The 25044-nt window shown below is 49.0% G+C and overlaps 10 protein-coding genes and 1 pseudogene across 10 annotated transcripts; 7 read left to right on the top strand and 4 right to left on the bottom strand.

The window, feature by feature from the left end:
* Positions 1–35: 35 nt before the first annotated feature.
* GL50803_0061026 (uncharacterized protein) lies at positions 36–347 on the top strand (the record flags this gene model as incomplete). Its single annotated transcript, XM_038046253.1, has 1 exon — positions 36–347. One exon carries the CDS (start codon positions 36–38, stop codon positions 345–347), a length of 312 nt encoding a protein of 103 aa, XP_037901785.1.
* A 51-nt stretch (positions 348–398) lies between these two features.
* Positions 399–3365, top strand: GL50803_0032938 (uncharacterized protein; the record flags this gene model as incomplete). Its single annotated transcript, XM_038046061.1, has 1 exon — positions 399–3365. The coding sequence occupies one exon, from the start codon at positions 399–401 to the stop codon at positions 3363–3365; it is 2967 nt and encodes a 988-aa protein (XP_037901784.1).
* Positions 3366–4077: 712 nt separating this feature from the next.
* GL50803_00119707 (VSP) lies at positions 4078–6099 on the bottom strand (the record flags this gene model as incomplete). The annotated part of the gene is made up of 1 exon (XM_001704549.1): positions 4078–6099. One exon carries the CDS (start codon positions 6097–6099, stop codon positions 4078–4080), a length of 2022 nt encoding a protein of 673 aa, XP_001704601.1.
* Positions 6100–6493: 394 nt separating this feature from the next.
* Positions 6494–8938, top strand: GL50803_00114455 (Reverse transcriptase/endonuclease, putative; annotated as a pseudogene; the record flags this gene model as incomplete).
* Positions 8939–9400: 462 nt separating this feature from the next.
* Positions 9401–11422, top strand: GL50803_00119706 (VSP; the record flags this gene model as incomplete). Its single annotated transcript, XM_001704555.1, has 1 exon — positions 9401–11422. The coding sequence occupies one exon, from the start codon at positions 9401–9403 to the stop codon at positions 11420–11422; it is 2022 nt and encodes a 673-aa protein (XP_001704607.1).
* A 279-nt stretch (positions 11423–11701) lies between these two features.
* On the top strand, positions 11702–13894 carry GL50803_0016392 (Kinase; the record flags this gene model as incomplete). Its single annotated transcript, XM_001704557.1, has 1 exon — positions 11702–13894. The coding sequence occupies one exon, from the start codon at positions 11702–11704 to the stop codon at positions 13892–13894; it is 2193 nt and encodes a 730-aa protein (XP_001704609.1).
* A 25-nt stretch (positions 13895–13919) lies between these two features.
* On the bottom strand, positions 13920–18059 carry GL50803_009697 (uncharacterized protein; the record flags this gene model as incomplete). The annotated part of the gene is made up of 1 exon (XM_001704558.2): positions 13920–18059. The coding sequence occupies one exon, from the start codon at positions 18057–18059 to the stop codon at positions 13920–13922; it is 4140 nt and encodes a 1379-aa protein (XP_001704610.2).
* A 98-nt stretch (positions 18060–18157) lies between these two features.
* GL50803_009698 (Riboflavin kinase) lies at positions 18158–18574 on the top strand (the record flags this gene model as incomplete). Its single annotated transcript, XM_001704559.1, has 1 exon — positions 18158–18574. One exon carries the CDS (start codon positions 18158–18160, stop codon positions 18572–18574), a length of 417 nt encoding a protein of 138 aa, XP_001704611.1.
* Positions 18575–18611: 37 nt separating this feature from the next.
* On the bottom strand, positions 18612–20681 carry GL50803_0022084 (DGTP triphosphohydrolase; the record flags this gene model as incomplete). The annotated part of the gene is made up of 1 exon (XM_001704560.1): positions 18612–20681. One exon carries the CDS (start codon positions 20679–20681, stop codon positions 18612–18614), a length of 2070 nt encoding a protein of 689 aa, XP_001704612.1.
* A 95-nt stretch (positions 20682–20776) lies between these two features.
* Positions 20777–22435, bottom strand: GL50803_00114462 (Outer dynein arm-docking complex subunit 2; the record flags this gene model as incomplete). Its single annotated transcript, XM_001704561.2, has 1 exon — positions 20777–22435. The coding sequence occupies one exon, from the start codon at positions 22433–22435 to the stop codon at positions 20777–20779; it is 1659 nt and encodes a 552-aa protein (XP_001704613.1).
* Positions 22436–22838: 403 nt separating this feature from the next.
* GL50803_009704 (Transketolase) lies at positions 22839–24998 on the top strand (the record flags this gene model as incomplete). The annotated part of the gene is made up of 1 exon (XM_001704562.1): positions 22839–24998. One exon carries the CDS (start codon positions 22839–22841, stop codon positions 24996–24998), a length of 2160 nt encoding a protein of 719 aa, XP_001704614.1.
* Between the last annotated feature and the right edge of the window lie 46 nt (positions 24999–25044).

Below are 25044 nucleotides of genomic sequence, written 5' to 3'. Positions count from 1 at the left end.
TGAATAGCTACGATCTTGATTCTGTTAAAAAATAAATGACCCCGACAAGTATAAGACCACCATCGGGATCCCCACAGATAGCCCGCTCCATGATCCTCGGGATGCTGTCCTTGAATAAGAATGAAGATCTATGCTGTCAAATTATCATAGACTGCATCTACAATTCTTGTTTCATTGATTTCCATCAATTCGGTAAATCGATAGTGGAGCGGCTAGCTTCCGTCCTAAACCCACGGGCTCTTTCCAAGCAGCAGTACTCCAATCTGTGTAACCGTCTGAAGGAGGTGGAAGTCACAGATCCGCGTCTCATCCATATGTACAGACTAGACAAACAAAATGAAGTGTGAAAAAGGCCATTTTACACTGAATTGCAGAGTGTTTTTCAATTAATTGGCTCGATGTTTGATGTGCACAAATCGGGCCTTCTACGACTCAATAGCGGTTGCTTGAAGGTGAAAGAAGCAATTGATTTTTTGAGGAAGACTGTGCAATCGTTAAACAGTGGCGAAACAGTCGATCCATCCGGTATTGTAGAAAGGGTTGAGGACACATCCATGCTCACAGACAACAGAGTTACACGTGAACTTCTACGCATTCTCCTGTTAACAACTGATAGTTCTTGCAGGCAGGTAATTATTGACTATCTTCTGCGTCACCACATGCACATAGACCTGGACCTTCCCATTCTCGCCCTTCTTCCCCTTTGGAGACCAGAGCACAGGAATACTCTCTTGACTTTTCTTTCTGCAATAACAGGAAATCAACAAGATATGACTTTCCTGGCTGTCACAAATCTCCTATTGCACTGCGCCTTGGGACATGATTCGGCGTACTTACTTACAAGGACCATCCGTGTTCTGGGTCAGAATGTCATTTTAGCCAACTCTATAGAGACCAGTCTTCTCTTTCAATTCGCCAATATTGATCGCCGATCCGCATCCACAGCTGCAACTGGTTTGAATAGTCACAGGCCTGTTGGCTCTGAAGCATCTGCGCATGGAAAGAAGCGTGCAGACCCACTATTTATCACCATGTCAGCGCTATTCTGGCAGATGCTGGAACTCGTTATCTATAGAGTGCTGGAACTGTCGGTTCCAGAGCTCGTTGGTATAAGTGCTTCGTATGCTAATAGTTCTTACATGCCTACATATAGCCTCAATTATCTGACTTTGCAACCCCTTGAGCAAGGGAAAAATGGGAAAGCAGCTCCAACCAATGTCAAGGAAGGCCACAATCCAATACTCCACATCACCGGGACTAAGACAGTCATCAGTTGGGCAGACTATGTTTCCTTTTGGGACCATTTTCTAAGTAATTCCAACGGTGACCCTATTGAAATTTTAATGGGTACTCTTTCTTCTTTAGTTTTACTTGCACATAGGCTAGTTTCCCACCCCCAGCTTTATCCAGATGTCGTCTCTTCGAAACAGACCGAGCGATCAATATTTTTCTCCCTCGAACTTCTTCTGATCATTGCGAGTGTCAGCGATCGGATATTTTCCGGGCTAAACTCTCCAAAACCCCAACTGCACGGACACAGTGCTCGGGCAAAGCCCCCGGAAAACAGCTACATGACCATGCTGGCTGGCTTTGAAAAACTGCTTATCGGCCTTGTACGCATAGCAAAGAGCTTCCCAGATAATGTTCCAGAGGCATTTGTCGACTGCTATAATAGTGTGCTAGTCACATTCTTCCGTACACTTGCTACGCACATGAAGTGGACCAAGAACTACACTGAGTCGCGCCACGAGGGGCTAGATTCTGTCTTTGCGCGTTGCCTTGAAAGGTTTGTTGCTCTTTTCGATGCGTTTTCTCAGTCTCTTCATGTGAAAGCAATAGGCGAAATTTTTGAATGCATATACGCTTTGATAAAACCGCTTCCAGATAGGATTCTCACTATCAATGAGTTGCGCTTAGCGACAGTCAACTTATATCTAGTGATGTTCAAATATGATATCAAAACGTACGATTTTGAAAAGCTGAAGGAAATTGTTGTTGATCTCACAGGGCTTTCTGACTCATCTCTTATTTTCACAACAAAGATTGGGTTTCTGGGGAAGCAGGGTTCGCTCTATAGCAGTCTTGATGATGCTGTGCTTGATTGTATTTTCCCCCTTGACCATGGAGCATTTGGTCGTCTTGTTGATTTGCTCCTGCAGACGTGGAAGCAACACACTTCTGCATCGTTAATAGCTAAGCATAATTTTCAGTATCTAACCCTTTCCATTCTTACCTATTTCAATTATGGAGGCGTGTGTTTGCAAGTCGCATCCTTTAAGCAAGCCCTCAATGAGCTTTTAGACAGAGTTAACGGCACGCTCACAGACAAGAGCTCATCTCACCTCTATAGCATGTACGATGCGATACAAGCGGTGCTGCATCCCGGAGTGCATCTAGCCTCTTCTTGTTTGTCATCATATAGTTCTGAGGAAAACAAAATGCAAGAAGACTCTACTCTGCCAAATGCATCAACGAGTCCACTCGAAGCTTGCTCACGTAATGTTATTCGTTCTTTGGTCGACGCTAAAACTTTTGTCCTCTCTAGTCCGACTAAGAAAGAAGTCCACCAGCTTACTGAGGACTTCGTACTGGCTAGCTATGGACCTGCGAACAAACCAGATCCGGATTCTATTTATATACTTCAGCTGTATGTAGCTCTTCAAGTCAAGTCAAAGTCAAATTACCCATTTCTTAGGGACAACCTTTCTAGAACATCGCTTTACCTTATTTTGAAGGCCTCTGCAGAGTCGCCTGAACTAATTTTGCTTTGCTACCAGTGGAATAAGATATATTCCTACGCAGCTTGGTACTCAGAGCGTGCAGCGACAATAGTTAATTTAGGCCAGGGGGCTTTTGATGGCCCTGCCTCTAGGAACGAGCTATGTAGGCTAGTTGCATCCTCGCAGTCTGGGGGCGAAACAATTGGTCTCAGCGCAGGAGACTTCAGGATGATTAAAACTGCTTATGCGCTAGCCTTGGAAAACCCATCTGTGTTTGTGTCTCCTGTGGATAGACTGTTTATTTATCTTCTACGTACGGCAGCGATGTCACCTGACATCGTCCCTTTGAGTGAGATTCTTGTCTACAGAACATTTAATACTGCTTTAGAGGGGGTCGGGTCGGAGATTCTTCGCTTGTTCATGATAGCCGGTTTGTCAGTAGATACTCTTCTAACCTACTGCACTTCACATTTTAAGGATAATCCGCTGCTGGTGGCATTTTGTCTTATTGCTGTAGTATATTCTCTCCAAGTTGCTCCGCGAGCCGTTAAAACCAAGATTCCACGGACTCAGGGCGTTATCTTTGCTACGGCGTTTTTGCGAAGAGATCAATTAGAGATACTGCGAGGCCTTGTGAAAGAATAAGCACTATGCTTAATACTCAGATGCTTTACTTATAAATATCTACTCAAGAGTACACAGCTGAAGAAGCGTATCGCAGTGTACTTACCACTTGCTCTAATTGAGGTTGTGCAGTAAACTACGTATCTAGTATTTCATGGATATTAGCTATTAGTTCTACTGGTTAGTTAGGTGCAAGCCATGCCATGAATAGAAATAACCCAGATCTGCGTTCATCCTAATGTCACTTACCACTGAGCGCCTTTGCAATCCAGTGTAAAGTTCTCTGAAAAGTTATAGCTAAATACAACTAAACTAAGCAAAGTGAGCCTGAATACGTGCATAATATGCGTACACTCTATTGTATAGGCGCTTCGTATTCTCTTGACAATATATTCTGAGTACTTTTTATAACTCTTCAGTATGTAGTATCACAAGAATTGACGCTCAGTAAAGATATTCTGAAATAGAAGCCAAATAACTACGAGTTGCTTCCCTAGACAAAAGGAGCCATATGAAACTATAATTTCTGTCCACCCCGCCGTGTGTAACCGGTCTTGGGCACCGGAGGCCGTCGCCCTGCCTGAGACGTGTCCGCGGCTCCTCCGGGCGCGCGGCCCTGCTACTTCAAAGAGACTCGACTCCCAAGCCCCGCCTGGCCACCGAGCGGCCTGCAGGGTCCTTGCGCCCCCTGGGCCCGTGATGTGGCACATGGATGCGTTTACTACCTGAGTATCTACGCTTTGCCTCTGCAGATGAACCACCAGCAGAGGAACCCGACGAGCCCCCCGACTACGACAATCACAGCAACAGAGATGCCGGCGATGGCCCCAGTGGAGAGGCCGCTCTTGTTCGTGCTTCCACCGGTGTTGTCGCTAGTGCCATCGCCCATCTCAAGGCACATGAACGCATCGGTGGATGACACCGTGCACTGCCTGCACCCAGCGAGCCCCTCAGAGCACGGATTACACTTTGTCCCAGCACTCTGCGGTTTGTAATATCCAGTGCTGCATGTAGCACAGGCGTTAGCGTCGTTAGCAGCCGTGCATGTCTCGCAGCTAAGATGGCACCTTTTATTGGAACAATCGCCATTATCAGCCGTTAGACCACTGGCACATTTTGTACATTTTCCTCCCTGCACTGTAGTACACACTTGTTTACCAGGCTGTCTATTTGTTTGATAGCAACCGCCATCTTTGAGGAAGTAGTTATTTTCACATTGAGTGCATGCTCCATTACTCACCGTAGTGCAAAATCGTGTTCGCGTATTGGCCGCACAGTTGCCATCCAGTGGCGCTTGCTGAGCGTTCTTGCACTTTGAGCAGTATGCAGTTCCTCCTATCTGAGCCCCACACTCTGCGCATCCATCGTTTGTAGAACTCACACTGCACTGGTTCATGCACGTGCCCCCATTGGCAGGAGTATCAGCATCTGTATACTGAAGCATCTTCCCAGCAGGACAGGCCGTGCACTTATCAGCGCCCTCACCCTTGCACTCTACGCACGCATCGTTGCACTTCTTGCAGGTCTTTTTGCCACTATCGTCTCCGTAGTAGCCCTTGAGGGTCGTGCAGTCAGATACGCATTGACTGGTTGGGGTGAGGTAGTACTCAGACAGACACTTTGTACAGACCTCCTTATCAGCGCCTTCACCGGTGCACTCCAAACAGTGCTCTGTGTTACAGTTACTGATTGGTCGGCATTCAGTCGATTCAGTATTAGGCTGGAGTCCTTCGTTGCACTCGCACACTTGGCTATCCTGTCCGGTGGCCTTGGGGGTAGAGTTAGCAGGGCAACTAGCAACGCACGACTTTTTGTTGAGGCCAAAGATGGTCTTATCAGAATCGGGGCACTCTTTGCATACTGCTCCGTCGCCGTTCTTTTCACAAGTCTTACAATCTTTTGCCCCGCCCGATGTGCAGGTAGTGCAGGTCTTCGCTGCTTCATCTATGTAGTGTGTTGCTGGGCAATCGCCCTGATTAACGCACGTGCCTGTCTCACTGTCATCCTCCTTCTTCAGGTAGGGCGTGGCTTCAGTACACGAGGTACACTGCGTCTCTGTATTCTCGCATGTCTTACAGCTGGAAGCACATTTGCTGCACTTCTTTCCATTACGTGAGTCCACAAAATACCCATTATTGCAATCGGCCTCCTCGACACACGACGTTACGCCGTCGACTGTCTTGACAATCTTACCGCCTCCACATGCATTACATGTAGCGGCTTTTGGTGCATCAGTCGCCTGCTCTGGCTTCTCGCAGGTGGTGCACCCATCTACGCCTGTGTACTTCTTACCATCGCCAAGCGTCACTCCTTCGACGTCTCCACACCAGACAACCGACTGGTCTGTTTTGGTGGCCCCTGGAACAACAAAGTAGTTCTTTGTGGTAGCAGCCTCAGCGCATATCCCGTTTGTGGTAACCGTTTTACACATTTGATTGCCAGGTGTAGCGTCTTTTGAGTAACACCCGCCTTTGTACAAGAAATGATTTGCCGCATCGCACTGCTCGCACCTAACACTCGAAGCGTCAACGTTATCACCTGCCTTCTTTTTGCACCCGGCAGTTGTGACGGCGTTGTCATTTTGTGGTTTACATATTCCGTCAATAGGAACATTTCCTTGGTCTTTACACTCTGTGCATATCTCAGTGCTGCCAGCCATTTCACACATATTTTCCTTACATTTGCCAACCTGAGTATCTGCAGAACACGTCGCTGCGAGTGTACTCAGTGCAAAACAAAATGCCACCAACAACATTGTATTGTGGATTGGATTGCAATAAGATTCTGTTGGTGGTTGGACTGCTCCTGATAAGAAGACTCCATGCTTGCTAGTTCTTAATCAGCTTGAGACTCTTAGTCATTCATCTCAGAGGACAAAACCGGCATGTTCAGTAATGAGTGCACTGGCTCTCAAGCCGTACCACGTGTGCCGCTGGGGCCTACCTACATGTATGGTCCAGAAGTCTCACGGGCAAGCCTCGCTCAGTCCCTGGCCAGCTCGAAGGCGAAGGTCGCAGTGATAGCCACAGTGGTGATAGGAGGAGCTCCCTCCGTTTGTGGATCTGGGGTCTTGTGTCTTGGCTGTTCCGCGGGCGTGCACACAGCTGGACCTGAGGCGAAGGAGAGCCCGCGAGGACCCGATCCACATTATGAACGCAAGATCGTACCTCCGAGACCCCAAACAGCAAGCCGTGAGTCTCTACTTGGGAGACCACTCCGAAGACATTTACTCTCTCAGCAGGACACACACGCTGGCTCTGTGGCCTGCCGTGCGAGAGGCTAAACAACTAACCGAGCACCTGAGAGAAGCAAATGATGACAGACACAGAGTACTAGGTGACGACAAACTGATCATTCCGTCCCACATACCGAATCAGACAGCTGCCATGCTCATCCACCAGGGTGCGCGCATGATCGCGAGCATCGAGCAGGCAGGGACTGGGGTCGCGCTCCCCGCTATCAGGGGTCTAGACGCCTTGGTAGGAAACTGCTAGAAGACTCAAGCAACACCCGGAGCAGTCCCAGGCAAGTCGGACCCAGATCCAGAGAGGGCGAGGCGCCGGATAGCAAACAGGGTGAACAACGCGCTGAGCTTCGGGGCAGTTGCTAAGGCTCTCCGCGCCCTTGATGGCACACCCATGGTAGACAAGCCGAAGAAGGCCGACCGCCCTCAGCGCGCTACACCCGTGCGTCCTCCCCGAAGGCTACGTTGGCTTTGACTGCCCTCCATCGATGAGCTCGACGGGGCTGGAGCCGGCAACCGAAGAAGAAATGAGGAAGGCCCTGTTTGGAACCCTCAACAAGGCCTGTCTGGTCTCGGGCGGTCCAGCTCAGGCGATGAAGCAGAACGACAGCTTCGTGAAGTACCTCACGCAGGCGTACAACGAGCTGACCACCCACCCTGAAGGAGTCCGATGGATACCCCCGATCGCGATGGCGAGACGGTGACAAGCATCTTCCACCGCATCCTGCTGAAGCGACTGATCAGGCATGCCAACTACCCCTCATGCGAACAGATCGCCTTCATGCAGAACGCATACGCGGTAGGCGTGAGGAGGGCCCACGAGCTCATCAGCAGGCCGGGGGTGCACGCCGTCTCCCTCGACACAAAGAACGCCCTCAACTCGCTCCCGAGGGCAGAGGTCGTCAGAGCCCTGAACGAGGCGGGCATCCCGAAGGTCCTGATCGACTACATCAGGAACTTCCTCGAGCCGAGGCACAGCCGGGACGTGAAGTGCGAGGTCTGCGGCGTCTCCCAGGGCGACCCGCTCAGCATGTTCCTCTTCTGCATGGCCACCGAGCGCCTCCTGAGACGCCTCAAGGAGGGGCATCACCTTCCTTGCCTATGCGGACGACATCGTGGCGCTCCACGACGAGGGGTACCCAGCAGGCGCAATAGTACAGCAGGCTATGGGCCTGACGATCAGGAGCGACAAATGCAAGTCCACCGTGGCGGGCGAGGAGGTGACCTTCCTCAACCACCCGGTGTCCCCCATCCCTACCAGTCTCGCGCCGAAGGCCATCGCAGGTGCCGAGACTGCCCTGAGGAAGATTGAGAATGCCCCCATAACCATCCACCAGAAGCTCATCCTGCTGTCACTCTGTGTGGTCCCGATGGTGAACTACGCCCCCCTGGTCGAGATGACATCGAACAAGGCGGACTACGAGGAGCTCAACAGACGCGTCGCACAAGGCTTCAGGCACTAACCAACAGAAGCTGCGATCGCCTGGTCGACTTCCTGGCGTACCCGAAGGAGAAGGGCGGCCCGGGCCTGCTCATGCCGGAGCTCTGCCACGACGAGCTGCGGAGGGCATGGGCCTCCCCGGACGTCAACAAGGGGACCAGGGACCCGGTGGAGCTGTCGGTGGGCGGTCAGGCACTGCAGGGGAAGGGGACCTACTCCAACCGCCTCCTCACGCGCACACACCAGCTTCCGGATAGAGCGGCGGCGTACTGTCTGCAGATGTGCGGCGTGCTGACCGAGGAGGAAAGGGCCCTGAAGGAGAAGGGCGGCTCGATCATGGCGCAGACAAGAGGCACCTGCCCGGGCTGCCACAAGGCACGACATGATCGTCGCGTGCCTGTACCTCCGCGTCTCAGGGAAGTTCAACGCAGAGCTGGAAGTCGAGACCCACAGCCACCTCAGCGACCAGAACCAGAAGCCCGACATCTGGCTCGTCGACAAGTGCAAGGCAGTGGACGTGGGTGTCATCCAGCCCCGCCAGATGGATGCCTACTACAACGAGAAGGTCAAGAAGTACAGGGACGAGACAGACGGATCCCTCCACCCCAAGTCCAAGGGGCACCTCGAGGAGCTCCACGTGGACCTCTGTCCGGGCTGCCTTCGCCATCGCCCACATGGCTGCAGAGGCGAACGAGCACCCGACGAAGCTGATCAGACGCGGCCGGGCCGAAAGCCTGGTCACCCAGAGCGACCGTCTCCTGTCATCCTACTTCTGACAACCGAATGAGTCCATCCCCGGGACCCGACGACAACGATCGAGAAGGGGCGCAAGACCGGACACACAATCGAGTGGAATCTCAGCCGGTGGAGAGAGCCCTGACGGCAGTAGTTGTGACAGATGGGGGCATCTAAAAAGACAACGACCAGAGCTTCACCTACTATGAAGAGAGACCAAGGAGAGGCACCCTCAGTAGAACAGTGAGCCCGTAAGAAAACCTCGAAAAGATCGACACGTACGCCCGCGGAACAGCCGAGGAACGCACAGACCCCAGATCCACAAACGGAGGGAGCTCTTCCCTATCACCGCTGTGGTTATCGTTACGACCCGCGGCCAGCCCTCTCCTCCGGACTGGCCAGGGACTGAGCGAGGCTTGCCCGTGAGACTTCTGGACCATACATGTAGGTAGGCCCCAGCGGCACACGTGGTACGGCTTGAGAGCCAGTGCACTCATTACTGAACATGCCGGTTTTGTCCTCTGAGATGAATGACTAAGAGTCTCAAGCTGATTAAGAACTAGCAAGCATGGAGTCTTCTTATCAGGAGCAGTCCAACCACCAACAGAATCTTATTGCAATCCAATCCACAATACAATGTTGTTGGTGGCATTTTGTTTTGCACTGAGTACACTCGCAGCGACGTGTTCTGCAGATACTCAGGTTGGCAAATGTAAGGAAAATATGTGTGAAATGGCTGGCAGCACTGAGATATGCACAGAGTGTAAAGACCAAGGAAATGTTCCTATTGACGGAATATGTAAACCACAAAATGACAACGCCGTCACAACTGCCGGGTGCAAAAAGAAGGCAGGTGATAACGTTGACGCTTCGAGTGTTAGGTGCGAGCAGTGCGATGCGGCAAATCATTTCTTGTACAAAGGCGGGTGTTACTCAAAAGACGCTACACCTGGCAATCAAATGTGTAAAACGGTTACCACAAACGGGATATGCGCTGAGGCTGCTACCACAAAGAACTACTTTGTTGTTCCAGGGGCCACCAAAACAGACCAGTCGGTTGTCTGGTGTGGAGACGTCGAAGGAGTGACGCTTGGCGATGGTAAGAAGTACACAGGCGTAGATGGGTGCACCACCTGCGAGAAGCCAGAGCAGGCGACTGATGCACCAAAAGCCGCTACATGTAATGCATGTGGAGGCGGTAAGATTGTCAAGACAGTCGACGGCGTAACGTCGTGTGTCGAGGAGGCCGATTGCAATAATGGGTATTTTGTGGACTCACGTAATGGAAAGAAGTGCAGCAAATGTGCTTCCAGCTGTAAGACATGCGAGAATACAGAGACGCAGTGTACCTCGTGTACTGAAGCCACGCCCTACCTGAAGAAGGAGGATGACAGTGAGACAGGCACGTGCGTTAATCAGGGCGATTGCCCAGCAACACACTACATAGATGAAGCAGCGAAGACCTGCACTACCTGCACATCGGGCGGGGCAAAAGATTGTAAGACTTGTGAAAAGAACGGCGACGGAGCAGTATGCAAAGAGTGCCCCGATTCTGATAAGACCATCTTTGGCCTCAACAAAAAGTCGTGCGTTGCTAGTTGCCCTGCTAACTCTACCCCCAAGGCCACCGGACAGGATAGCCAAGTGTGCGAGTGCAACGAAGGACTCCAGCCTAATACTGAATCGACTGAATGCCGACCAATCAGTAACTGTAACACAGAGCACTGTTTGGAGTGCACCGGTGAAGGCGCTGATAAGGAGGTCTGTACAAAGTGTCTGTCTGAGTACTACCTCACCCCAACCAGTCAATGCGTATCTGACTGCACGACCCTCAAGGGCTACTACGGAGACGATAGTGGCAAAAAGACCTGCAAGAAGTGCAACGATGCGTGCGTAGAGTGCAAGGGTGAGGGCGCTGATAAGTGCACGGCCTGTCCTGCTGGGAAGATGCTTCAGTATACAGATGCTGATACTCCTGCCAATGGGGGCACGTGCATGAACCAGTGCAGTGTGAGTTCTACAAACGATGGATGCGCAGAGTGTGGGGCTCAGATAGGAGGAACTGCATACTGCTCAAAGTGCAAGAACGCTCAGCAAGCGCCACTGGATGGCAACTGTGCGGCCAATACGCGAACACGATTTTGCACTACGGTGAGTAATGGAGCATGCACTCAATGTGAAAATAACTACTTCCTCAAAGATGGCGGTTGCTATCAAACAAATAGACAGCCTGGTAAACAAGTGTGTACTACAGTGCAGGGAGGAAAATGTACAAAATGTGCCAGTGGTCTAACGGCTGATAATGGCGATTGTTCCAATAAAAGGTGCCATCTTAGCTGCGAGACATGCACGGCTGCTAACGACGCTAACGCCTGTGCTACATGCAGCACTGGATATTACAAACCGCAGAGTGCTGGGACAAAGTGTAATCCGTGCTCTGAGGGGCTCGCTGGGTGCAGGCAGTGCACGGTGTCATCCACCGATGCGTTCATGTGCCTTGAGATGGGCGATGGCACTAGCGACAACACCGGTGGAAGCACGAACAAGAGCGGCCTCTCCACTGGGGCCATCGCCGGCATCTCTGTTGCTGTGATTGTCGTAGTCGGGGGGCTCGTCGGGTTCCTCTGCTGGTGGTTCATCTGCAGAGGCAAAGCGTAGATACTCAGGTAGTAAACGCATCCATGTGCCACATCACGGGCCCAGGGGGCGCAAGGACCCTGCAGGCCGCTCGGTGGCCAGGCGGGGCTTGGGAGTCGAGTCTCTTTGAAGTAGCAGGGCCGCGCGCCCGGAGGAGCCGCGAGGTAGCGTGAGAAGCCTGACGGGCCCCTGAGATCAGGAACAGACGATGTCCATGGGAGTGGCCTAAAGCTGACACTGAGATCTTCTCTAGAGGAGTGCCACAAAGCCTCTGGTCAATAATAAATCCTGCCCGAAAAAATGAAGGCACTGCGGCCAGTGAGCAGTTCTCCATCATGTACGACATTTTTTGCCGAAGACAGTGGCAATCGTGTAGTCGTAAAGCTTTACTTTATTAAGAATTTAGGGCTTTCTGAATGGTTTTATCAAAAGCGATTGGGTATTCTCCGTGGGATATTAGATAGCCTTAGTACCGTATCTCATAGCTCACTACCAACATATAGGCTTGATAGGTGCTTTGAACCGAATGATCTCTTCGGCGCTGATCTTTACTATGCTCGAGATTACATAGAAGGAAACTCCCTGGATCTCATCATTCCGACAAACAAGAATGAGCATCCAAGAGCGCTTGAGGTTAAGGCCTGGAAGCTTATACGTGACTTATCCAGTGCACTCCTGTACCTTCAGCAACACACCAAGAAGGGCATTTGTCACGGCAATATAAAGCCTCAGAATATTATATCGACTCCAGAAGGGATATATGTCTTTACGGATGTCGGCATATGCCCGCACTTTCTTACCAGTGTGACAACTCTAAGTGCGTTGCATTCATCAGTCCAGACCTCTCGTCTTTATCAACCGAAGGAATTCTATTCTACAGTAGACATTGCTCCAAGCTTTGATATCTGGTCACTTGGGTGTGTTCTTTGCGAGTTTCTTTCGGGAGAGCCTCTCTATGCTGACAAGGCACAACCTATAAGGCAGGACATAATTACCTTGCGCCGCTTTCCATACAGTAACTCGCTTCTGCACCTTGCCCACTGGATGCTAGCTGTGGAGTCTACCACGCGAATAGAATTAGCAACGTTAGTGGACATCTCTATAAAGGGGGTAGCAATAGTAGCTGATGATGCATTTTCCGGGGATCCTATGACTGACCCTAAGATGTGTAGTCTATGTGAGAATATCATTCGGCAGAAGAACCTTAGTGGAAGCATATCGTCTCTGCGTATTCTTGAAACCAGCTCTCAGACTGAGGAGCCCGAGTACTTGCCCGAAGAAAGAAACGGAGTTGTTCAGCAAATGATTAATAATGTCAACAAGCACAAGCTTATAGGCGTTTCCAATTCTACTTTATTGGTGGAATCTATGGCACCAGAAGATACTAGAAAAGATATGCAACTGCAAAATCTAGCAGCACAGGTGGACATGAAAAACGCTCATATTGAGAAGCTTAGTATGGATCTGGAGCATGCCACTTCGGCCCTTGCAATGTTGGAGAAGAGGTTTTCAACCGCACGTGAAGAACTACAACGCTTAGAGCAGATATATACGTCCTTTCTTGTAGCGAACAAGCACGAGCCGGCTGTTCACCCTGTCCACGTCAACAAACTGCTACACGAGAAGAATAAGTGCGAGGAGACGCTCATAGCAGAGCGCGAGAAATTCACACAACAGCTGGCAGATGCCCATGAAACAATTAAGCAGCTTAAAATAGCTTATGAGTCCAGAATTGACGCACACAATGCCACGATTGCAGAACTAGCCGCCATAAAGCAGGAGCTTGCTAGTCGAAATGACGCTCTTTTACGAGATAAGCGGATACTAACTCTACAGAATGCCATAATGAGTGCAGAGTCGGAAAGGTCAGCCCTCCAGCGGGAGATCTTGGCGGCTCGAAGAGACATCAAAGCACTCGTGATGATGCACAAGGAAAGTGTACAGGCACTCAGTAGTGTGAAGGAGCGCTTAAATACTGAGCTAGAACGCTCGAATAAGTTGCAGGACCGTTGCAGACAGTTGGAGGATGTACTCAATTTAGATAAGCAGATTTTGCCAGCCGATTTTGTGATAGAAAGATCATTTCTTGAAGAGAAGCTTGCAATTCTTGAGCGGGAAAACGAAAAATTGCTCAAGGAAATAGGCTATCTAAAGGCAATAAATGGTCACGCATTGCCGCCACCCCCGCCCTACCTAGAGAAGAACGCAGATTTAGACGTTATAGAATCTTCTGAAGAGGCAAACAAGGAAAAGGCAAAGATGTTTCTGGAGAGGTTTGATTCGTTGATACAAGATACAAGAGAGAACGCGAGACATTACAAAAGCTGCTCGGTTATGGAGGGATCTGCATTCATTGTAGACCCTCGACCCATCCCCACTCCCACAGCCATATGTCACGAGATCCTAGAAGGGAGTGGCCTCTGCACGCTGCATGAAATAAACTATGCGATGTGCGGATCTTCTTACCGCATGCTCTATGAAAAATCACTGTGAAGTGCTAGATAATTCGGGAGCTCCATTAAATGTCGTCATTCTCGTCGAGCCTTGTGCCTTCCATATTTAAGGGCATCTGGGGATCCAGAAGGTCATTCTCCTCATACACATTGTCTCGCGAGCTTATAGGTGTGCTATCATGTCTATCAGACCCTACTCCCACCTCAGTATTATGCACCTCCCATAAGTACTCATCTCTCTGCTCCAGCTCTGCATCCAGAGGGTGCTGTACTCTTCGTTTCTTCTGATGCTCCTTTGATGCTCTTTCACCAAGCCTGTAGCGGTGCTGGTCATGCAATCCGATGGCCTCGTCGTTCCGTCTCATAAGCTCTTCGTTTTGTCTTGCTATAGCGTGTATATCCAGCTTTACCGCAGACTTAGTGTACTGCGCATTCCTCACAACTGTTTGGCAGGTTATTATTGCCTTTATGAGCATCTTTTCCAAGTCTTTGAGCCGTTTTACCAGGGCGTCTGTTCTATTGATATTTTCTACTTCCTTAAGGTAATATGCATAATAATCTCTCACCTTACGAATAAGAGGTATTCTGTGGATAGACATATAGCTCCTTACAAAGGACTCCACATATACGGGAACCCCATATCTATCAGACATGGCCTCCAGTTGGTAGGAGTTGTAATCGGTATCTGGAGATAAGTACATGGAGAAGGTGGACTTAGACGATCCTATTTTGCTCAGGAACCTTGGATATGTTGCTGAGAGCCATGGATAGGAGGGTATATTAAGGAACAACGACTCTGATCCAACCGTCGAGGCATCGCTCTGCACACAAGACGCCGTCTCCTGTATCAAGCTACTCATTACGCCCAGGTACATTATGCAGAGCTCTGCATCTTGTTTGGTCAGTTGAAATAGATTAGCCGTGGTCTTGTATAATTCCATGAGATTGTCTAGCTGCACACTGAACCGTGTTTTTAAAGAACTGATAGCCTCCAGCTGCTCGTTGATTGCAGCGATTATCTTTTCCCGGATAACACTGAGTGGACTATATCCATTTTCAGTTCTTGCATAGGTTTCTGACATTTTCAATAGTATATCGTTTGATGGCATTCCTGTGAGAGAATTGAGATCTTCACATAGTTTCTGTGTCTTCTCTATCTCCGGCAGAACGGCCTTATTGCTTAATCTGGACTGGGCACCAGATTGGTTTGCGAAGAGCCAATCATACTCTTTGTTGCTGTCAAGTTGCTGCTCAAAAAGTACTCTCCGCAGCTCCGCCTGCAAAAGCTTGACCTTCCTTCCTATTACGTGCTCGCTCATAGGAGCAATTACAGCCTCCAATACTGTGACTAGTAGGGTGCTCAGTAGAGGGTATCTTGGGAGAGGATACTGCAGTAGTAGTGTTTTCAAAATAGACAGACATTCCATATAGCTTCCAGCGTCATAGAGAGCGACAGATAGATAGAGAAGGAGAGAAAGGGGGATTATCGGAGAGATATTTCGAATTTCCGCATCGACTTCGGGGGACGTAAGACAGATAGGCTCCTTTGTCCTTCCTTCAGCGCCCTGTGCGCTAGAATTATAGATTTCTAGTATCCGTTCGTAGTTCTTGTTGGCATGTGTAAGCACTGACAGGAGATAGGCACCGGACTGGTCAGTGGTAGATCTAGGAAGCACACACATAAGAAGCCCTGAGATTAGTGCGTTTTGAAAATATGAAGCAGCTGTAGGGCTGCTATGTGCAAGACCTATGCAGCCGGCTGTGAACGTATATCCCATGTAAGCCTTCCTATCACATGAAGCAGGAGAACTAATATGATTAAGGAGACACGTCATGTTAAGAAGAGACTGACCGTACACTCCACAGAGCGCAGCTTTTGCTGATGTTAAGTTGGTAAGACACATCTTTAGGTTGAAAACAGTTGGTGAATAGTCAAACGACCTATGCTTTGTGTACGACTCAGTGTTCAAGTATTTGTAATAGTAATCGACTGTCTTTTCGTAATTTGCGAGCTTCTCATTTAAGCCCACTATCAATTTAGTCAAAAACCTTACAACGTCCTCATTATCCTGCGCAATTCTGTTAAATAACGAGATATCTTTGCCGAAATCTGAGTGCAAATTCCTCACTAGATACTTCTGAGAGACGTAGTAGCATATCTTCGTTGTAACGAGGTAAATCATGGCTGTTTCACAAAAGAGCTGACTGATCTTATTCTTTTCTTGAGCCTTTATGCTTGTGCTTAGTGCCTTCTGGTACACGGATATAGACTCGGACTGATCCGTAGGATCTACCAAAAGTGCAAGGTAAGCAAGCAGACGAGGATGTATGGAGTTCAGAGCCTCCAAATTCCAAATAGTTCTAGAATCTGTGCTGTTAGTGGACAGAACTGCTGTGGCTCTGGGACCAAATAAATAGAACGCCTGGATAAGGGGAGGAGCCCCCTCTGCACGCAGCAGATTGGCTATGAAAATGGGAAGCTTTGGGGTGAAATACAGATGAGAGAGCGTAATAGCTAAGTATAGGGATGGCCTGGAGAAGCCGAAGGTCTTAAGGAAGTAGCAGAGTGCGTAGCAGGTATCAAAGGGTGCATGGAGAAGAATCTTCAAGATGTCTGGGCGTGTCTCGAGAATTGCTGGTGAGTCGTGGAAGAGCTTGATGGAAGAAGCAATGCTGACAAGGTGCAGCTTAGTTGCACTGATGTTTGACAAGGGCGCATTGGCAACCCCACCTAACAGCAGAAACTTCACAGCAGATGCATATATACTGATGCAGAGGAAGAGGAGCGTGATAGAATAGTCAGAAGCGCGCAGTGCTATGAGCGCAATGTTATAAAACAAATCGGGAAAGATTGCTATAAAATCTCTCGCAAAAGAATCCTCAAAGTTCCCCTCACGTATAAGTATTAAAAGAGTATCTAAATCCAGAGATAAAAAAGGTGTCAAGAAAGACGAAAGACCTTGTGAGCCCTCTGCGGCAAAACAGGGGAACTCATGCCACCGGAGGTCATTCATCGCTGTTCGAGCACCATTATTAAGTATTGAGCGATATCCTGGATGATCAACTAACCTAATATACTGTATGCGACTTGATTGTTCGCCCATGCCATGGTCATTTGGCTGTACGTTTATCAAGAGCAGGTATGATAAGCTAGAGGCAATGGCTAATACTAAATCCTTTGCGTTGGAGTATGAAAAGCGATTGAGATGTAGTATGGGGGTGATGAGAAGAGGGTTGATGGACCCAGAGACCTGCTTGACGAGAATGTCACTTCCTTGCGTTACTAATGCGACAAGCATTACAATGTTTGGCGCTAGAGATATACCGCTTTTGGCCAAAGCGGCGTAGTGCATATGGATTCGCGTTTGTACTCTAGAAATCTGGGACTCGACACGAACAGATTTGTGTACCGTGCGAGAGTCCTCCTGTTGTTCATCCACATCTGTGAACAGACCACTGTCGTCCCCATTGGCATGTAGGTCTACATAGCCGAGAGAGCACATCTCTGTCCGTCCTTTTAGCACACAGTATATGTACAGCTCAGAGATAAGCGATCCCTCCAGGGCTGCATTATAAAGGGCTTTGTAATGCTCATATTGTAGCGTGTGCGTATCACGACACAAAATCTCCGTGGAGTGATAGACCTTTTCATATAGCTCATTGGCAGCAGACACCTTGCCCATGGTGTGGAGAAGCCGGGCTCTGTAGAACTCTGCTAGAAGAGACTGGGAGGTGACAGTTTCAATGTACTCGCTGGTAAAGTAGCTTGGAAGAGCCAAGCTGTATGTGCGAGTAAAGAATAGAGCATAGGTTATGAAGATCAAAGGATTTGTCTCGTCTATGGCCCGTAGCTCAAATATGTATGCTTCTAATTGAAGAAGATGTTGAGTGTTTCTTGTGGACAAGGTCTCGTTCAGGATGGCAGATATCACGATTGTCAGTGCCTCGAGGCGGAGCTCTCTACTGAGCTGCTGGCTGCAGACATATTGCACGACGAGGATGCACTCCGACACATGCCCGATTTCGGCGAGGCATGCGGCGCACGCAAGCCAAAGGGATGATGGTATCACCTTCACACTCAGAGCGATAATCTGAAAGACAGTGAGCGCCTTTTCATAATGCCCATTGTGGTAGCAGTTCATTGCACAGAGGAGAAGCTCGTCAAGCTGGGCAGGACTCTTCTCCTGGGCCTTCCCTTGGAGCATGGTTTTCATGAAGGGTCAAGTTAAATTAAAATTGGACATTTTACTTTATATTACAAATACATAACAGAATACAACAGAAGCGAGTAAAGGATAGAATTATGATCTTTTGCACAAAGGGGACGGTCGTGAGGGGCTTCCAGCGAGGCCGGGTGATTAATTTCAAAACAGCCAACCTCGTCTTATCAAATCAGGATCAACTAGAAGACGGGGTCTTTAGCGGCTGGGCGCGTGTGGAATTAAGCGGAGACGTTCTCCCCGCAGTCATTTCATACGGTAAGAACCCCACATTTGCTAATAAAAGCAAAACGTTGGAGGTGCACATTCTCGCTACGTTCCCCGAGGACTTTTATGGAGCCACTTTATACACAACTATCCAGCGCCGCCTCCGCTCTCCTATAAAATTTTCCGGCATTGAAGAGCTTAATGCGCAAATTAAAATGGATATAGAGAATGCTCAGGTAGATTATACAGAGGAAAATAGGAAGAAAGCAGAGCTTCTTTTCGAGGGCTTATAAGGGACATCACAAGTGCATGTCACAGGTACCAGACCTGTCATGGCTTTTGGTACTTGATGTGGGGCTCTGGCATATCCTCATCCAGCTCGTCTGAGTCGTTCAATGAGCTGGCAGATGAAAAGGGGTGCCGAACTGACTCTCTGGTGGCCGGAGGAGTTGATAGATGTCTTTCCCCAGTTATGTGATAGGCAATCTTTTTTTCTATGTGTAGTTCTTGAGGGTTTGTGAAGAGCTTGGTGCAGTCACCAGGGATAGCTGCCAACATGTTAAACCACAGATTGTAAACCCGCATGTACCTAATAAAGGCCGTCATGATTTGGCGCAGACATCTTTCTAGAAGCGCAGAAAAGTCGGGAGAATGCTTTGATGGTCGAAGATAGATATTAATCATTGTCTCTTGGAAACTGCTTACGCTCAGCATCCCTTGCGCCTCATAGGACCTCACATTTGACCGCTGTTCTGTTTCGAGAGCATTGCTTTCTGCGTCCTTCTTTTGAGAGGCCTTGATGTATCCTGCTATTAAACTGTCAACAGAAGTAGATGCTGGCGCAGAGTAATCATCGTTACTGTACATTTGGCTATGGCTCTGATATTGTGGAGGAGAATTGGTGAGCACATTGTCTGGTGCTTCTATTAAGTCTTGGGTCCGCTGATCAACGTTAAAGTTCTGCTCAATCAATAACAGCTCCATGGTAGAAACATCATCTTGCAACCCGGGATTGAATTGACGGCTATTTTGAATACCTAAATCTGTGTATTGGCTACCAGCGTCGATCGGCTTAAGAACTATGTTGTGCTGTATCGTGGACGTGCTCGGCGGAAGCGTTGGAAACAGCTCCGTCATAAGCTCATCAGTTATGTCAGTAAAGTCACCGTTGTAATACGGTACATATAAATTTGGGTTGGCTGCTTTCTTTCCGTGGTGAAGATCACAGGCATCTATTATTATGTTGGCGCGAATTTCTTCGTCGGACATAACTGCAGAAAGAAGGTACCGCACAAACTCTACTTTGCAGCTACAGCTTACTGATGGATCGCCCAAGGGATGTTGATGCGCGTCTGCAGGGAAGGAGTGCGAGAAAAGGACCATGTAAAAATCGTTGACGTCAAAGCGTCGCAACAAACTCCTCAGCTCACTGTGATTATCAGCGGGAAGAAGGTCAAGAGATTGTCGAATAGTATAGATAATGCGATCGTCCAACTTATTGATTGTCAAGGGTTCTTCAATAACCTGGCCTAAATTTAAAAATCCCGCATCAGTTGCAAGTGTCAAGATATCTTTAAGCATAGCGTCAACAGAGCGAGAAGCCGGTGAATTGTATGCCATCTTGAATAAGCTATACCGCGTATGAAAAATCTGGCTTATCTCAAAAGATAGCCTACTAGGATAACAAATAACACACCTAGATTGCTGCTGTTGACAACCCTCAGAAGCCCCGATTGACTTCGGCTTAATGCTCCGCAATGTTACCGACTTGATCAGCTCTATCAGGTCAATCGTGACCCCAAGGCCCAGTGCCTTACTATCTCGAAGCAGGTAATCCAGGCGATCCATGTCTATTCCGCACACGGAGTTGCTCACGATTCTACACAGATACTCCCGTTTCCTGAAATCCTCACTCGCTGGGAGCTTTCCGAGGATCAGCGAGCGGATGGCTTCTAGTTCTGAAGAATCTATACTAAGATGGGTTTGGTATTCCTCTGGATGATTGTCTCTAATATACTTCAGCAGATCCTCAAAGATAACACAAGACCGATGCTCGTGCAGTGGTGCAGATGGGTAGTGAGCTGTTAGAAGCAGATCAAAAAGGTGCGAAAAGGGCCCGTGGCCTAGATCATGGCACAGGGCCGCGATACAGACAAGCTGACGGAGCCGCCGGTGGCACTGCTTCTTTGAAGAGTAAATTACGTCCAGCAGCAGTTTTGTGAGGTGATAGACACCGATAGAGTGCTCGTATCTGGAATGTGTTGCAGACGAGTAAATATATCTAGTTGAGCCTAACTGAGAAAGATAACGAAGTCGCGTGAAATGCGGTGTGTTGATAATGAGCATGGCATACGGTTCAATCTCTATAGATCCGTGTATGTTATCGCGATAGACAGTCATGGTTCAACAAGTTTGGCGCCCCAGATTTTTTAAAAACCAACACAACGCATGACAGGGAAATTGTCGCAGGGAAATTTACCTGACAGATAGAAAGCTTAAATAAGCTCGTCACCAGCAAAATCTCCAAAGCTTATATGGTCGTCTAGAGGTTTGTTAACCGTTTTCAGCAGCGCGGCAGCGGCAGGTGCAAGGGTAGAGACGACGTCGTTGCTTAGCTCCATGTGTAGGATGTCGCGCGCAGACTCTCGGGATATAGCGTTTGTATTTAGGAGCATAAGAAGCTTCCCGATCAAGCCATCAACTGCAGATTCGACGGCGCTGAGGTGAATGATCACATTTTCACTGGTGACAAAGTTACTCTCAATGTTATCACTGATAGCACTGATTCCTCCTATGTTCTCACATCCAGACTCTCGGAAGATATACTCTATTAGCTCATAGATTGTATTCATGCTTGCATTGAGCCTGTCAAACTGTTGCTCGAAGCCCTCGCCGGTTGCTTTGATGGCTGCGAGCTGTGATTCCAAAGCTTGAATCTCGGATTTCATGTTTGAATCTGCCTCCTGCTTGCGACGTTTCGCAGATACTAAATCTGACTTAAGCTTGTAGAGCTCTTCTTCTTTGGTCTCCAATTCGGCTCTCAACTCGTTAGTGAGTGTAAAGAGAGAAAAGTTATGCTCTTCTCCAACTATGAACGAGTCAACAATGTGGTTAATCATTCCCTCTGTAAGGCGCATTGAAGAGTAGTTCGGTATGCTGTCTCCATGTGCTTCGCGAATTGCCTGATTGACAGCAGGATAGCACCCGCTTTCAATAATAGCACGGAAGGCCCGCTCATAAGCTGCTTCGTCACTGACCTTGTCGGCTTGCTCCAACTCTCCCTCAGACTTCGCAGTCGCATTCATCTTAGTGGCTGCTTGGTCCTGAAGGTGCTGTCTTTGCTGTTCTAATTGTTGTTGTTGGAGCTGACGTCGCCTAGCGTCTCGCTCCAAAATGCGCCCCAGCTCTGTCCACTCCTCTTGGAATGCGCTCGCTTCTTTTTGAGATTGCTCTCTAAGCCTAATAAGCTGCTCCTGCGTGTCTTCGCGATGTTTGAACTCCTCGCGGGCGCGATCCATGAGCTTTGTCATCTCCGCTATCTTTGCCTCTGAATCCTTGACCAAACCAGAATGTATCTTCTCGAATGCAAGATGCTCTGATCGGAGATTCTCGATTTCAGAGCGTAGCTTGCGGTTTTCTGCCAGTATGTCGTTATATTTGCATGACGCCTGCTGCAATCGATTTTCCAAGAGGCCGACGTGTTTCTCCACCGTTGCCGCAGTCGGTCTGGCTGCCTCTGCCGTGGCACGCTCACGCCGCAGATCATCCATCGCCTTGTCGGCGGCCTTGAGCTTTCGCTCAACAGCACGGATTGCTTCACGCTCTTGAGCTATCTTTTGCTCGAAAAGAGCCTTTTTCGCAATCAGCGCTTCAGCCTCTGAAAACCGAGATGCGTTGCCGCCCGCCTTGTGGGTCGCCTCGGCTACCCGTTCACGAAGCTGGTTATTTTCATTAGTAAGACGCTCCATTACTTGGTTCTGGCGACGTATCGTCAGCTGTGCTTCGTCTGCGTACATCTTGCGGTCACCTTCCATGTGCCTGTACTTACGAGAGAGCTCGAGGAGATCCTTCTGAGTCTTAGGCTCATTGTCTCCGTGGATGTTGAGGTGGGATGTATGATCCACCTTCAGATTAATGTTGGGGGGCGCTTCCATAGATATGAATTTTGCTTTGGATTTTTATTTCTACGATTTGGAGCAACTAAACTGTGTTGCATGGCGCTTTCTTCAGCTCGTAAAATTTGCTCTATACATGTTCTGCTCTTAGGACAGAAGTTTGCCCTGCTAATAATGCCTCACTTTGATTTACCTGAAGGATCTGACTGGAAAAAGGATGGAGCTAATCTTGCGGAAGGGCCATCCTTTAAAGTAAAAGAGCATGCAGGCTAGTTTCTCCTATTAAAGTAGCCATAAACGGAGCTATACCTTTGTTTGTAACGGGTGCATATTGAATAGCTTGGAAAAGTAAGATTATTCTTGAAGACTCCTCTTATCAATTTACAAAACGTGCTACCAGAAAGCATATCTTCAAACTATAATATACACTTAGCTTTTAAAAATGCTTGACGGAATAGACGGGCGCTGTATCAACGCCATCCGCTGTCTTTCTGTGGACCAGGTCAATGCCGCAAATTCTGGGCACCCAGGGACGCCTATTGGGTTTGCCCCGGCCGCATATATCCTATTCAAGGAGTTTCTCCAATTCGATCCCAGCGACCCTCTCTGGATCAACAGGGACCGCTTTGTATTGTCAAATGGGCACGCGTCTCCATTAATTTACTCCCTTCTACATCTATTTGGGTATAACCTTTCTATGGATGATCTTCGTCACTTCCGCCAGCTTGGCAGTCACACACCTGGTCATCCTGAGAGAGACATCTCTCGTGGGATTGAGATAACGACGGGTGCTCTTGGCCAAGGCATCGGGAGCGCCGTTGGCATGGCTTTGGCCTCCAAGTGCGCTGCTGCGCAATATCCGGGCGTCTTCACCAATAAGGTTATTTGCGTCGTTGGCGATGGTTGTCTTCAAGAGGGCGTCAGTGCGGAAGCATCCAGCCTTGCAGGGCGCCTGCAGCTTAATAATTTGATCGTTCTTTATGATGATAATGGAATCACGATAGACGGTAAAACTGCGATCAGCTTCACGGAAGACGTGGCACGCCGCTACCAAGCATACGGGTGGCAAGTTCTTGAGGTGAAGAATGGAAACACTGGTTTGGAGGAGCTCAGAAGTGTCATTGGCAAGGCATACACGAGTCTCCTGAGTTGTCCGACCCTGGTCATCATCAAGACAACTATAGGGTATGGAACCGCCAAGCAGGGTACCGCTGCTGTCCACGGAGCTCCGCTGGGAGAGAGCACCCGTCAGTTCAAGGAGCTTATCGGTGTCAACCCGGACTTGGAGTTCCATGTCTCTGACGAAGTTCGCAATAACTTTGAGTCCATCATAGCAAAGAAAAAGGCTGCACACGCTAAGTGGACCAAAAATGTTTTTGAGCGCCTTGCTCCAGATGTACGCGTCACCATTGAACGCCGCTTCAAGGGCCTTGAGCACCGCACTCTTAGTGAGCTGTTTGCGAAGGCAGATCATGAATATGAAAAGCTCGTTGCAGCAAACGTGGGGAAGCGCTTGGCTTCTCGTCAGATGAGCCAACAAATTCTGGACCTCCTCGCTACCCATGTGCTTGGAGACTCGATGCTTATTGGCAGTGCGGATCTTGCTTCCTCGAACCTCACAAAGGTTAGCGCATTTACAGCGGTCGCTGATGGCTTCACTAAGGGCAGCAATTATGTCAATTATGGTGTTCGCGAGCACGCGATGGCAGCGATATCGAATGGTATTGGTGCGCACGGTGGGTTTGTCTCCTTCGATGCAACCTTCCTGATGTTCTTTAGCTACTGCTGTGCAGGAATTCGTAACGGAGCACTTAGCGAAGTCCCTGCCATTCATGTTTTTACCCACGACAGCTTCTTCCTTGGTGAAGACGGAGGTACGCACCACCCCATAGAAACTGTTGCTTGGATCCGCTCTATGCCACGAGTGATAGATTGGCGCCCTTGCAGCCTGGCTGAGGTTTATGGTGTGTACATGACAGCTCTGGCAGATGATGTGAAGATCACCATACACGGCAATGGAACGGGTCTCCAAGCAAAGGACCCCCACACGTACCCCATGTCCAAGCTTCAGCATATCGTATGCCTATCCCGTCAGGCTCTTGACGACGTACCTAATTCATCTGCTCGTGCAGTGTTGAAAGGTGCCTATTCGGTTCATGAAACTGGCGGTCTCGGTGCCTTTACAACAAACATAACAGATGGAAAGCATCTCATTCTTTTGTCATCCGGGTCTGAGGTGGGTTTGTGTCTTAAAGCGACTGATGCCCTTGTCAAGCAGATCCCAGAAGCTTCTGTGCGTGTCGTCTCCATGCCATCCTACACGATATTCAACTCCCAGCCCTTCTCTGAACAGAATGCCGTTCTCCCATGCCTTACAACCCCTGGTATTCCGTGTCTGAGTGTAGAGCCATATACCTCTTTCGGAATTGCGGGCAAATATGCACATAAGTCTGTCTCGATAGAGGACTTTTCATTCTCTGGAAAGCCAGATGATTTGGCCCGCCATTTCAACATGACTGTAACCAATGTCGTAGATATTGCACAAGCGATGCTGGCACAGAACAGCAGCTCACCTTCCCCGGCCCTCATGTGGATGCAGTAACTAATCTAGCGGTAAGACCCTATTGCTTTGTAGTTGGAGTGTCATG

Source organism: Giardia intestinalis, chromosome 3, assembly GCF_000002435.2.
Source record: "Giardia intestinalis strain WB C6 chromosome 3, whole genome shotgun sequence".
Classification (NCBI taxonomy): Eukaryota; Fornicata; order Diplomonadida; family Hexamitidae; genus Giardia; species Giardia duodenalis.
The sequence above is the reverse complement of the archived record's forward strand: the minus strand, read 5'-3'. Positions and strand labels throughout refer to the sequence as shown.